The sequence below is a fragment of the Ictalurus furcatus genome, chromosome 4, assembly GCF_023375685.1.
Source record: "Ictalurus furcatus strain D&B chromosome 4, Billie_1.0, whole genome shotgun sequence".
Classification (NCBI taxonomy): domain Eukaryota; kingdom Metazoa; phylum Chordata; class Actinopteri; order Siluriformes; family Ictaluridae; genus Ictalurus; species Ictalurus furcatus.
In genome coordinates, this window is record NC_071258.1 from 18,669,759 (window position 1) to 18,683,547 (window position 13,789).

Consider the following 13,789-nt stretch of genomic DNA (forward strand, 5'->3'; position numbering starts at 1 on the left):
ATCCATCATGCGGACATTGTGGGTTCTTAAGACCTTTTTGTTCCCCGTGAGCAGCAAGGCTTGCATATTAATATTCAGTCATTTTGGCCTGGCAGGGTCGAAATTCCATCATTTTGAATATGTCAACTTTGAGGCATGGCCTGTAGCACCCCCATTACTCTGTTTATGCCCAATCTTTCTGAGAAGTGTAAGTTTAGTCTCAAGTTTCAGTGTGCCACAGTAGGACAATATTTACCAAAATTGACCAAGCTTCATGTTTCTGGAGAAGACAACTTACTCTTTCTGTTAGCATTAGATGTGGCCAAATCAACCACAAAATGTCTGCCTAATACAGCATAAACCCACCCTTGCCAGAAAGCCATGGACGCGTGTGTGTGGCCCCAAACTTAAAGGAGTCAGTGAAAATTCGAGTGCGCGTGGACTGTGGAGGAAGGGAGACATCCACTGGCAGAGTGCACTCCCATTTAACCATGCATGCATATTTCAGATATTCACAATAAATCTATTTTTCATCTTACTTTCACCCATTTCTCAGATTTGTTATTCAACATTGTGAAGAGTCTTAATATAAACTGGTGATTGAATTGGAGGATCTGTGCAATAAAAAAAAACTGAAAGTGATACAGCAAAGAATCTGCATAAATGACAACTAAAACACTTTACAAACATTACATATCTCTCTTTGTAACTATTGGGAAGTTTCTATTTGTAATAAACATGTAGACTATCATAACTGTGGATATAATACTCAGCAAGCTATGATACTTAGCAATCTATGATTCCTGTTATGATGTTTGGCTTCATAAGACTCCGTTAATTTACCTGAGGCGGTCTGATTGCTCCTGTGAGAACGCGTGCTGATAGAGAAGCGTTCCCAGTGGCTGCAGACTGTAGGTGTTGTGGCCATATCACAAAAGTCAACATATCGCAGAATATGCAACATGCAGAATACCCCCACTAAGCCTATGTGTGGAACTCGCAAGATAAAAGGATAAAAGACAAAATCCCCCCCCCCAAAAAAAACCTTAGCCAGTTTGAACTGGAAGGACGTCCCCCATTGAATGTTCACTCCCTGGACTCAGTGCCCCTGTGTACCCCTATTTCCAGCCCTGAGTCTAGCAAAAATGAATGTTCACTTGAAAGGTACTCCCCACTGTGCTTGCTTAGTCCTGATATGCTGCCCACACAGGAAAGGAAACTGAAAAAAATGTCTATAATACTTTGTTTACTCTTTTTGTCTGTGAAACTAAAGAGAGTTTTGGTAAACTTAAATTTTTTAAACTACATTTTAGTCTTGTCTTTTTTCATCAACAATATTGCTGTCATGTAAGTAGTGGAAAAGGACTAAAACTACAGTTCTCACAGCCACTCCACCACATGGGATCACCACATGACCACCTGCACCTTATCCACGCGACTTGTACATGGAAGCGCATCGCTTCATGGTGAACATTGCTTCCCCCTTGGGCTCCACCTTGAGCTTTGTTCCCCCCACTGGCTGTGCAGTAGCCGTCGCTCTGCATTCAAGCCAGGCCGGGGATATCATGTCATTACTCGGTGGTGCGGAAGAGACCGCCCCACATCTGAACCTCAGAGAGTACGGCAAGTGCTCTCTGTCCACCCCCTGAGGATGAGAGACAATGAAATTTAAAGTGCTTAGGGACATCATGTCTTGTGTCTGGGACCCCCTCCTGAACGGACTATGAGTGTCGGGAGCCGCGTGTTAAAGGGGGGATCCGTCATATAAATAGCAGAAAAGAACTAAGACTACAGTTCCCAACAGCCACTGCCCCACATGTCATCATCACATGACCACCTGAAACTGAATCTGATTGATGTTAACGGGCACGAGGCGTATATATAGCCACAGTTTGCACTGCACTTTTGTCTTTCGTTATGTGGGTTTATCCTTCTGTCTCACGGCATTCTAAGTCCTGGTTCTTATAAGTCTTGTTTTGTGTTTTGCTTGTACCTTGATTAAACATTTCAACTGTTATTCTGCATTTGCATCTGTCATCACATCTCTGTGATGTGACAATTACATATTAATAGTCACAGTTAGTGTTAAATGACATCACTGACAGCTCGTCATCATCTCATCTTAGTCATGGAAAAAAAAATTGTTGACGAACATTTTTCATCATAGTTTTTGGTAACAAACTTAATACTAAATGGTAAATGGTCTGCACTTATATAGCACTTTTATCCAAAGCACTTTACACTGTGTCTCATTCACCCATTCACACACACACTTACACACCACTGGTAGCAGAGCTACCATGCAAGGTGCTAACTTGCCATTGGGAGCAACTTGGGGTTCAGTGTCTTGCCCAAGGACACTTGTGGAGTCATGTGGGCCGGGAATCGAACCGCCAGCCCTACAATTAGTGGACAGCCCGCTCTACCACTTGAGCCACAGCCGCCCCAATATTAATGTACATTCATTATTAAAATTACATGCTTAATTAACTGGTCGTCTGAATTGAATAGGCATAAAATTGTCAGTAACACGGATGTGCTTCACATGATTCTCAGCCTTTTTTGTTGTTGTTGTTTATTTGTTTGTTTGTATTTAAGTGCAGATTGTGAACTGTGGACTTTCAAAATAAAATCATACACACTCTGCAAGTCTTTGCATTTGAGTAACTAACAGTTAAAATGGCATCAAATCTATTTGACAGCAAATTTACTCTGTTATACAAGCTGTACACTCACTACTTTACATTGTAGCAAAGTGTAATTTCTTCAGTGTTGTCACATGAAAAGATATAATCAAATATTTACAAAAATGTGAGGGGTGTACTCACTTTTGTGAGATACTGTATATAGTTATCCAGTGTCAGGTTCTTCTCATGGAGTAATTCTCCTCTCAAACTTGCATTATTTCATAGTCTGAATGATTGAGTCTCTAAGTTCACCAAACTGCTAAAAAGGAAATAATGGTTATTGTGATCATAATTCTCTAACCTTTCTCCACTCTTAACAGAATCTGAAACAGTAGATAATGCACTGGTGCTTCTACGTAGCGTATTGGGCAGTAAGTTCTCTCCAGCATTTCCTGTCTCTGGCCAGGGTCTCAGCATCATCCCATGTGATGTTCAATGCTTGCAGGTCTTGGGTGAACATTCTTTTCCACATGTTTTGGGGGCATCCTTGTTGACGTTTGGTGCCTGGTGATACGCATGTCATTGTGGTCTTGGGGATCTGATGGTTCTCCATTCAGAGGATGTGGACAGCCAATCGGAGTCTCCTGTGTGCGATGATGACAGAAGAGCAACAGAGGAGATCCTGCAAGTGATCTTGTTTTGCTATCCTACCACCTGCCCATTGGATCCAATCCCTTCCACAATGCTCCAGACCCTCTGTCAAGACCATCTCCCCTTCATGACTACTATCATCAATGGCTCCATAACATGTGGTCATGTAACAACTGCATTCAAGAGAGCCAGGGTCATTCCCATCCTGAATCCACTTTGGAGCCATCTGATATCAGCAACTATCAACTGGTATCATTGCTCTCTTTTCTTTCTAAAATCCTCAAATGCATTGTCTACAATCGACTCTCTCTCTATGTCTCACAGAACAACCTCCAAGATCCTAAACAATCTGGCTTCAAAGCGGCACATTCCACATAGACTTCATTTTGCCCATCACTGAGAAGCTTCATGCTGCTAGATCAGCCAATCTGTCATCAGTCCTCATCCTTCTCGACCTTTCAGCAGCGTTTGACACAGTCAAGCACATGAGTCTTAAAATTTGTGGTACATCATGGCAGTGGTTTACTTCCTACCTGGAAGGTTGCTCATATCAGGTGACGTGGAGTGGAACCAAATCTGCTCCCCATAGACTCTCCACTGATGTCCCACAGTCTGTTCTCCCTCTATACTCGATCTCTTGGTGAGGTCATATCCTCGCATGGTTTGAAAAGGTGAGGTCATAACAAGAGGGTCTCCCTCCATCCTTTCCTTCCCTCCCTCAGACCCTCTTGTTTCTGCTCAGATCTCAGCATGTCTGGCAGACAAATCATCATGGATGGCAGCTCATCAGCTGAAACTTAATCCCAGCAAAACTGAACTGCTGTTCATCCAAAGTAATCATGATGCCTTCCAGGTCTTAATGTCATAGGTTGCCATCGGTACCACAATGGAGGTAAATATGCAAAGCTTGATCTTCAGGGACATGGATGGCAAGGACCAGATATCCTCATGTCTCTCCGTCGCCTTCTAATGATGTTCATCATGCAAGCCATATTGGTGTCTCTGAAGTTAGTACAGAGTTCCTCCACATCAGCGACTGTGGATTCCTTGAGCTTCTCCACTGTTTCTTTGGTGTGGACCACCTTTGGTTTAGTAGTTTAAGCTTGATATCCGCCCCGACTAGATAATGGTCTGATCCAATATCTGCTGCTCAGTAGACACTAGCATAGTTTAGAGATGATCTCCACTTCTGGTTAATGCAGATGAAGTCAGTTTTGTTGGGAGTGTGCCCGTCTGGTGATTGCCAAGTCTTCTTATGGATCTACAGTTGGAAGTATGTGTTCCTGACACATAAGCCATTGTGTTCACAGAACAATATCAGCTGTCCTCCGTTATCACTAAGGAAGTTGGAAGTTATGTGGACTCCAATCTCCATCTCACAGCCCTGTTGAACACCAGCCAACTGGACACTGAAGTTACCAAGTAGGATCTTACAGTCATGGCTTTTGGATGTCGAAAACATCTTGAAATTGCTCATAGAATTCATCCTTCACCATGCCTTCTGCATTTTCTGTTGGTGCATAAACTCGAATGATGGTCACTTTGGCGTGACAATAGGCAAATCAAGCTGCAATTATCTGATTGCTGGTGGGTTTCCAGCTGATGAGGACTTTTGCTGCTCTCCTCCCGAGGACCAGGCCAACACCATGTTTGTGTAATTCTTCATGTCTCAGGTACAGGATGACCTTTGCTGTCACTGTTGGTTTGGCCACTTTTCATCCACTTGACTTCATTGATGCCCAGGACATCTAGTTGGTAGTCATTGAGTGCTTGCATTATTTGAGTGAGTTGGCCACTTACAGAGTCCTCACATTCCACGTTCCAATGTGAGTGCTGTTCCGTGCAGAGAATATCGTATCCCTCTTTTGGCACTGGACACCATCACTGGTTTCCTCCGGCACCATCATATGGTTTGGATCTGTTCCTCCACCACGATAACCAGAAATTGTTGATCTTCTTACTGTTTCCATAGCAATTGTTTTTTATGGGGACGGGTTGCTAACCCAATGCCCAACCCTCTTCCTTTCTCATCTGGGCTTGGGACCAGCAATGGCAGCCGATGATGGCCAATAAGGCCGTCTTTAATTAATGCTAATAATATACAGTGGTGCTTGAAATTTCTATACTTCTGCATAAATGACCTAAAACATCATAAAAATTTTCACACAAGTCCTAAAAGTAGATAAAGAAAACCTAAACAAATTAGACAAAGATATTATACTTGGTCATTTATATTGGAAAATGATCCAATATTACATATCTGTGAGTGGCAAAAGTATGTAAACATTTGCTTTCAGTATCTGGTGTGACCCGCTTTGCAGCAATAACTGCAACTAAACATTTCCAGCAACTATTGATCAGTTCTGCACTTCGGCTTGGAGGAATTTTAGCCCATTCTTCAGTACAGAACAGCTTCAACTCTGGGATGTTGTTAGGTTTGATCACAAGAACACTGCTTACTTAATGTTTCTTGGCCATTCCAAAACATTAACTTTATTCTACTTTAACCATTCTTTGGTAGAATGACTTGTGTGCTTAGGGTTGTTGTCTTGCTGCATGACCTACTTTCTCTTGAGATTCAGTGCACGGACAGATATCCTGACATTTTCCTTTAGAATTTGCTGGTATAATTCAGAATTCATTGTTTCATCAATGATGCCAAGTTGTCCAGGCCCAGATGCAGCAAAACCAGCCCAAACCATAATACTATTATATGTGACAGTTGGGATATGGTTCTTATGCTGGAATGTGTTTTCCTTTCTCCAAACATAGCCCTTCTAATTGTAACCAAATATTCTATTTTGGTCTCATCAATCCACAAAATATTGTTCTAATGTCCATGTGATCTTTAACAAACTGCAGTGGGGCAGCAATGTTCTCTTTGGAGAGCAGTGGCTTTCTCCTTGCAACCCTACCATGCACACCATTGTTGTTCAGTGTTCTCCTGATGGTGAACATTAATATTAGGCAATGTGAGAAAGGACTTTATTTGCTTAGAAGTTACCCTGGCTCCTTTGTTACCTTGCAGATTATTACACATCTTGCTTTTGGAGTGATCTTTGTTGGTCAACCGTTGGGGATTGTTACCCTGGGGAGGGCAACAGTGATCTTATATTTCCTCCATTTGTATACAGTCTTTCTGACTGTGGACTGGGGAGTCCAAACCATTTAGAGATGGTTTTGTAACCTTTTCCAGCCTCATGAGCTTTAACAATTCTTTTTCTGAGGTCCTTAAAAAATCTAATTTGTTCATGCCATGATACACTTCCACAAACATGTAAAGATCAGACTATGATCCCTGTTCTTTAAATAAAACAAGGCACTCACTCACACCTGGCTGTCATCCCATTGATTGAAATCACCGGACTCTAATTTCACCTTCAAATTAAACTGATAATCCTAGAGGTTCACATACTATTGCCACTCACAGATAAGTAATATTGCATAATTTTCCTTAAAAAAAATAAATGATCACGTATAATATTACTTTTACATGAAAATCTGATGAAGTTTTTGGTCATATTTATGTGGATATACAGATATATCACAAACTTTGAAGCACCACTGTAAAATGACTAGTTTTCACAACATTTTCTTGATGTTATTTTTAGTTCCTGTCCAGCTGAACTAGCATGAGGACTTGTTTTTGATAGAGACAGCAAAGGACTTGTATAAGCAGCTCTGGCCAAGACCATCTGATGATAAATGCTGTAAACTTAATAAAAAATAAGCTATTTAAACTCAACAATATGTTCCATATATAAAAGTGCAATAATCCATACAAATTATATGATTTAAAGTTGATCAAGTAAAGGTTTACATTAGTTACTGTAATCGTCTTATGCATATATTTTTGCATGTTTGGGAGCAGGAGTAGGATATATTTTTAACTTACAGGATTTTAATGAATAACAAATTTCTTGTGTAAATGCTCATACAATCAATTATGTATAAATCTGTTTATATCCAGATTGATACACATGGTTTGCAAATGTTTTAGTAATTTGATGTGGGGAAAAAATCTGCCCAGGAACATTAAATGGACTTCTGATTAGCTTCCTCTATTCACAATCCCATAATTAACCTAAGCTTTCACTTAATCACTGTGAAGTCTCTCCCCGGTATGCACTAGTGATGTTACTTGGTTTGAACCTGGATTATCTCTCTGCCAAATTAAATCACTTTGCTGATCACCTGACCATGACCATGTGCATGCTTTATTGTTTTGCACTGATTTTGCCCTAAACTTGTCTGCTTTGAGTATGTTAATTAAAACGTGCATTTGCATGCAACCCTGTATGTGTCCAACACATGAGTTCTTACCATTTAACGATGTTTAGAGGAAAAAAAAAATGTTACTATGTCAAAGCTAAATGGCTAGATTTTATACACCATAACATTAGTGCTTATGATGCTGTAATGTAAAGGAACTAGATATTCAGTACTCAGATACCACACTTGAGCATGACGCATTAAGCCATGTGCACCCATTTCCAGGCACATTTCAACTGCAGGGAGGGAATTCCTGTCTTGTGATATGCATGATGTTAATAACAGCTACACTCACCCATTAGGTGGGTTCTCAAAGTCCTCCTCCCAGTAGCGGTGTCCATCTTCTCGGTGGAGGTCAATGTCCCGGGTGGAGGCATAGCTATGCCCCACTCCCTCTTCACCATGGAAATACATGGAGCTCCCATCTGACTGACAGGCATGCTGGTGATTATAAAAAAGGGTGTGTAGAATATTTTAGATTAGCCAGTTTTGTTTCAGAAGGTGACTGACCACTTGTTCTTGGACTAAGCATTTTTCCTCAGTAAGGCATACTTTGATAAATAAATTTAGGTAACATAATCAATTTGTCCCCTTCAAATAACCCATGTTTTCACAAGATTTGTGAACTACTGTCTTTGGAGCAAATGAAAAAGCATATAAACTAGACCTACTCAATCTTTATGTATTGTAGCTGTATTTACGAATGTGGCCATTAAAATGCGAGAGAAAGAGAATGTGATCCTGCAGTAGGCCATGGTACACTGTGGTATATCACTCAGTCAGTCAGCACTGGCGAGACAAGACTGTTAGTTGGCAGTCATGCCACATTCTTTGAGCAAACACTAATTTCTAAAGTTTTAGTGAACATGACATTACATTACATTGAACAGTTAAATGAATTACCTCACCTTGACAATATGTCATTTAAAAGCTAAGGCTCTGATATTTGACCACTGTTTTATTATAGTGTTAATGTTATACTGACAGTAATTTTATACTTTTATTTAACAGTAACTGAGGCTAGCTGGTACGTCACTTCCCTGGCCTCAAGAGATGCATTAGTGACCTACAGTACGCTATAGGCTGTACACTTTAGAGTTTTCATTCCCATACCAGTCAATGCTAGTTCGAGCCCCACACAGAGCAGGCAGACCGGCTACAAGAGCACATTTCAAAAATAAAGTTGTAGCATTATGAGATTGAGGTAGTACTATTTAGAGAATAAAGTCGTAGCATTATGAGAATAAAATCATAATATATTGAGAATAAAATTATAGCATTATGAAAACAAAATATAATTTTGAAAATAACACATATTAATGGTAGAAAAACGCCATTATTCACAATAATAGAAAGCCGAGCCAGCAGCTTAATCAATGCAAGAAATGGATGTCGATGATTTAGTTGAGTCTGACTGGGACTGGGTTCAGGAACAAAGAAATTCTGTGTTTTTGAAGAGGATGAATGCTGCTACTTTTTCGCCAGTTGACGCATGGATCTCCCCTTCCCCCGCTATAATCACCTATCAGGTATAAATGACTCCCCGCCCCACCCCCTCCTGAGTGATATCAAAGTAAAGAATAAAACCACAGCGGTCTGTTTGATTTTAAAGCATCATTTTAACTAGTAATGTGTCAGAGTGTAATGTGGTGGTGCAGTAGGGTGTCAACATTGTTGATACAGCAGCAGATTTGAGTGAATTCAAGTGGCAGTGCAGTACAAATGTTGTCAACATTGTAAACCATGTAAAATACATCTAAGTATGGAGTTTATGGAGACTTTGGGTGCGTGTTTGGGGGGGGGGGGGGGTAATCCTGTCAAGAGATCTAAGGTTTTCACACATTTGAAACGTTTAAACTCCAATAAAGTATTTTTTACAGGAGACGCACCTACGTATTAAAGATCATCAAAGGTTACACTGCCCTTGGGTGAGTCAAGTCTTCCACTCAAACTTTAATTCAAAAGCAAGAGGGGTCGCTATTTTAATTGACAAAAGGTTACAGTTTTCGTCCACTAACGTTATCGCTGATGCGAACGGTGGCTATATTATAGTTGCTGGTACTCTATTGCAAAGACAGGTATTGTTGGTAAATGTATACGCTCCAAACTTTGATGATGTGGAATTTGCTAATAGATTGTTGAGCAATCTCCCTTTCTTAAATACTCACCTGTTGATTTTCGGTGGAGATTTAAACTGTGTAATTGACACAAACTTGGATCAGTCTAATCCCCGTACCCTGAATCAATCTGCAATGTCTAAAACATTTTCCGATTTTATGTGTCAGAATGGTCTCGTTGATCCCTGGAGATCCCATAACCCCTTTCTTAAAAAGTTTTCTTTCTTCTCCCAGGTGCATCATTCCTATTCGAGGATTGATTATTTTTTATAGACAGCACTCTTGATTCTTGTGTAGTTTCTTCTGACTATTTGGGTATTGTAATTTCTGACCATGAGCCTCTACAATTAGATATTCATCTTTCTATTTATAAACGTAGCCCACTGCCTTGGAGATTTAATTCTCTTCTTTTGGCAGACAGTGAATTCTGTGCGTTCATTTCTACTTCTGTTGATGACTTTCTTTTCTTCAATCAGAATGACTCACTGTTTCTGACTCACAGACTGATTCACTGTTATGGGAGACACTTAAATCCTATATCAGAGGGCAGATTATTTCTTATTCTGCTCGCTGTAATAAAAAACGCACTGCTAGGGTTAACGAATTTACATCTGCGATGAGTAACCTCGATCAAAGATGTGCATTGAACCCCTCTCCAGAACTTCTTAAACAGCGTCTTGACTTGCAGGCAGAATTTAATCTTATTTCGACTAAAGAGGCGGAACGCTTATTGTTATGTGCTCGTGGTTCATATTATGAACATGGCGACAAGCCGAGTCGTTTACCGGCACATCAGCTACGGCGACAGGCCACTTCCCGTCTCATACCTAGTATAAAAAACACTTATAATATTGTCACTACAGATCCCATGGAAATTAATGCTACTTTTAAATCGTTTTACTCTTCGCTTTATAAGTCCGAATTTCCAATAGACAATACTAAAGTGAATGCATTTCTTCAAAATCTTTGTAACCCTGTTATTGATTCGAATACTGCCATGCAACTGGACTCCCCACTCTCTCTTGAAGAAATTTTAATTTCAGTTAAAACTATGCAATCTAACAAAGCTCCTGGCCCGGATGGGTTTCCAATTTAATTTTTTAAAACATTTATTGGAAAATTAGCTCCATTGCTTTTGGCTATGTTCAACGAATCTTTGGAATGTGGGTCTTTGCCTCCAGCATTGACACAAGCCACAATAGCTCTGCTTCTTAAGGAGGGTAAGGATCCATCCTCCTGCAGTTCTTATAGACCGCTGTCTCTGCTTAATGCAGATGTAAAAGGTGTTGGCAAAAGTAATGGCATCTCGTTTAGAGAATGTACTCCCTTATATTTTATCTGAAGAGCAGAACGGTTTTATAAAGGGACGTCAATTGTTTTTTAATACCTGTACACTCTTTAATATAATTTATTCAAAGCATTCGTCTGTGCTCCCTGAGATTGTGATTTCATTAGATGCTGAAAAAGCATTTGATAGCGTTGAGTGGGAGTATTTGTTTGCAGTCTTGAGGAAGTTCGGATTTGGGGATAAGTTTATTTCTTGGATTAGCCTCCTTTACTCATCCCCTAATGCCAGGGTTCAGACAAACGATATTTATTCGGATTATTTTGCTCTGGGACGAGGGTGTCGTCAAGGTTGTCCTTTATCCCCTCTGCTTTTTGCTGTCGCTATCGAGCCACTGTCTATCGCATTAAAACCTTCTCCCTTGTTTAAAGGAATAGTTCGATACGGTGTAGAATACAAATTGTCGCTATATGCTGATGATTTGTTATTGTATGTAACCGATCCTATTGCCTCTATGCCAGCTGTCTTGGGTGTTCTGGAGTCCTTCGGTGTTGTCTCTGGTTATAAATTAAATTTAGATAAAAGCAACTGTTTTCCTGTCAATACTGCAGCATTTTCTCTCCAACAGTCAGATCTACCGTTTCGATTTAGTCAGTCAGGTTTTAAATACCTAGGTATCAACGTGACACGTTCTTTATCTAATCTTTTATCAGCTAACTTCACTCCCCTTATCTCAAAGGTTAAATCTAACATTCAGAGTTGGGGTAACTTACCCCTTTCTCTAATTGGCAGGATCAATGTCGTCAAAATGAATATATTACTGAAGTTTCTTTTCTTGTTCCAGCAAGTGCCTCTTTCTCTGCCAAAATCATTCTTCGATTCATTGGATAAGATAATTAGTACATTTATTTGGGGAGGGAAGCCACCAAGGGTTAGTAAATCTTTATTGCAGAAATGTAGACTTAGTGGAGGACTTGCATTACCCAATTTTCAATTCTCTTACTGGGCTGCGCACATTCATAAACTTTGCTACTGGGTTAAATCTCCTGGACCTTCTTGGTCTAAATTGGAACTATCTTCTTGTAGGGAATCCTCTTTACCTGCTTTGCTTTACTCCTCTTTACCTACAAAACTCTCCCTATATACTGATAATCTAGTTGTCCTCAACACACTTATGACTTGGTATCAATTTAGACGGCGCTTTAAATTTGTAGGTGCATCCTCTTTGGGTCCTTTAGTCCACAACCATCTATTTCGTCCATCGTGTTTGGACTCCACTTTTTCAGTATGGTATGACAAGGGTATTAAACAAGTTAGAAATTTGTATGCCGATGGTGTGTTTGATAGCTTTGCCAATCTGGCATCCACTTATGACCTCCCTGTGACGCATTTTTTCGGTATTTTTAAATTCAGAATTTCGTTTCTAGATGTTTCCCTGATTTCCCCTCTGCGCCTCCTGAACAGGCTTGGGAAAGCTTGTTTTCAAACAATCCGCATCAGAGAGGAATGATTTCTAGGATTTATGATTTTATTCTGGCGCTAAGTAGTGAGTCAAATAACAAAATTAGGAATGCGTGGGAAACGGAGTTAGGAGTACAGATAAGTGGGGAGTGTTGGGAACATGCTATAGGGAGGGTACAGTCTACCACTTCTTGTGCTCATCTTGGACTTATACAGTTCAAAGTTTTAAATAGAGTCTATCTGTCCAAGTCGAGACTTTCTGTGATGTATCTGGACGTAGAGGACAAGTGTGATAAATGCCATGGCTCTCCCTGCCATCTTGGCCATATGTTTTTCTTCTGCCCTGATCTCCATGGTTTTTGGTCTGGTTTTTTTACCATCATGTCCACTATTCTCAGGGTAGATTTAAACTTTTAATTTTGTTTTCCTTTGTTAGTATAAAATGGAATATTTGGGAAACGGAGGGGAGGAGAGAAGAGAAAAGCTGATGTTCAGCCAGACATGTTTGGTAGACGTGTTCAGCAGAAATGTTCAGCAGAAATGTTTAGTTCAGCAGAAATGTTCAGCAGAAATGTTCAGCAGAAATGTTTAGTTCAGTAGAAAGGTTCAGCAGAAATGTTTAGCAGAAATGTTTAGTTCAGCAGAAATGTTCAGCAGAAATGTTTAGTTCAGTAGAAATGTTCAGCAGAAATGTTCAGCAGAAATGTTTAGTTCAGCAGAAATGTTCAGCAGAAATGTTTAGTTCAGCAGAAATGTTTAGTTCAGCAGAAATGTTCAACAGAAATGTTCAGCAGAAATGTACAGCAGAAATTTTCAGCAGAAATGTTTAATAAAAATGAAACTGGAAAAAAAACATCTAAGTAAAGTGGCGATGCATATACATATCGATATGGATATGGATGGACATAGTTTGACTATTGTGGAAATGCATATACATATGGACATGGATAATGGATGGTGGTAGTTCAACTATCATCCAATTAGCTTATCCTAAGATTGGCTGAGTGCGAATAGTGTCCCAGCACAGTGATGAACTGTTGTACAGTGTTATCGAAATTCGCAAAAAATATGGTAGCAATATTCCAGGACAAGGAGTGGGAACCAATACTATACTTAGATGAAAGGTCTAATTATATAGTCAGCTCCAGAATTATTGCCATTCTTCATGTAAATAAGCAAAAATTAATATATGAAATGAATAACACATGCAATTAGTGATATGTTAATCTTACAGATGTGGCCTTAAAAAATGCACATTTTTTCATACAGGATCAGGAAACCTATAATGCAAAATGCCACAGGACTTGTCAGACCAGTTTCTTAGAACTAAATACATTTGTTACACTTCCAAGAATATCCACCAGGTGGCGCATGTGCCAGTGCTCCCGCCAGTGCCA

The 13,789-nt window shown here is 39.9% G+C and overlaps 1 protein-coding gene across 1 annotated transcript in view; it reads right to left on the bottom strand.

Moving 5' to 3' along the window:
- reln (reelin) overlaps positions 1–13,789 on the bottom strand; it is a 633,795-nt gene that overhangs the window by 399,709 nt on the left and 220,297 nt on the right. Inside the window, exon 11 of the mRNA XM_053623241.1 lies at positions 7,825–7,970. Within this exon, the coding sequence (XP_053479216.1) occupies positions 7,825–7,970 (146 nt within the window). The remainder of the gene's footprint in view (positions 1–7,824; positions 7,971–13,789) is intronic.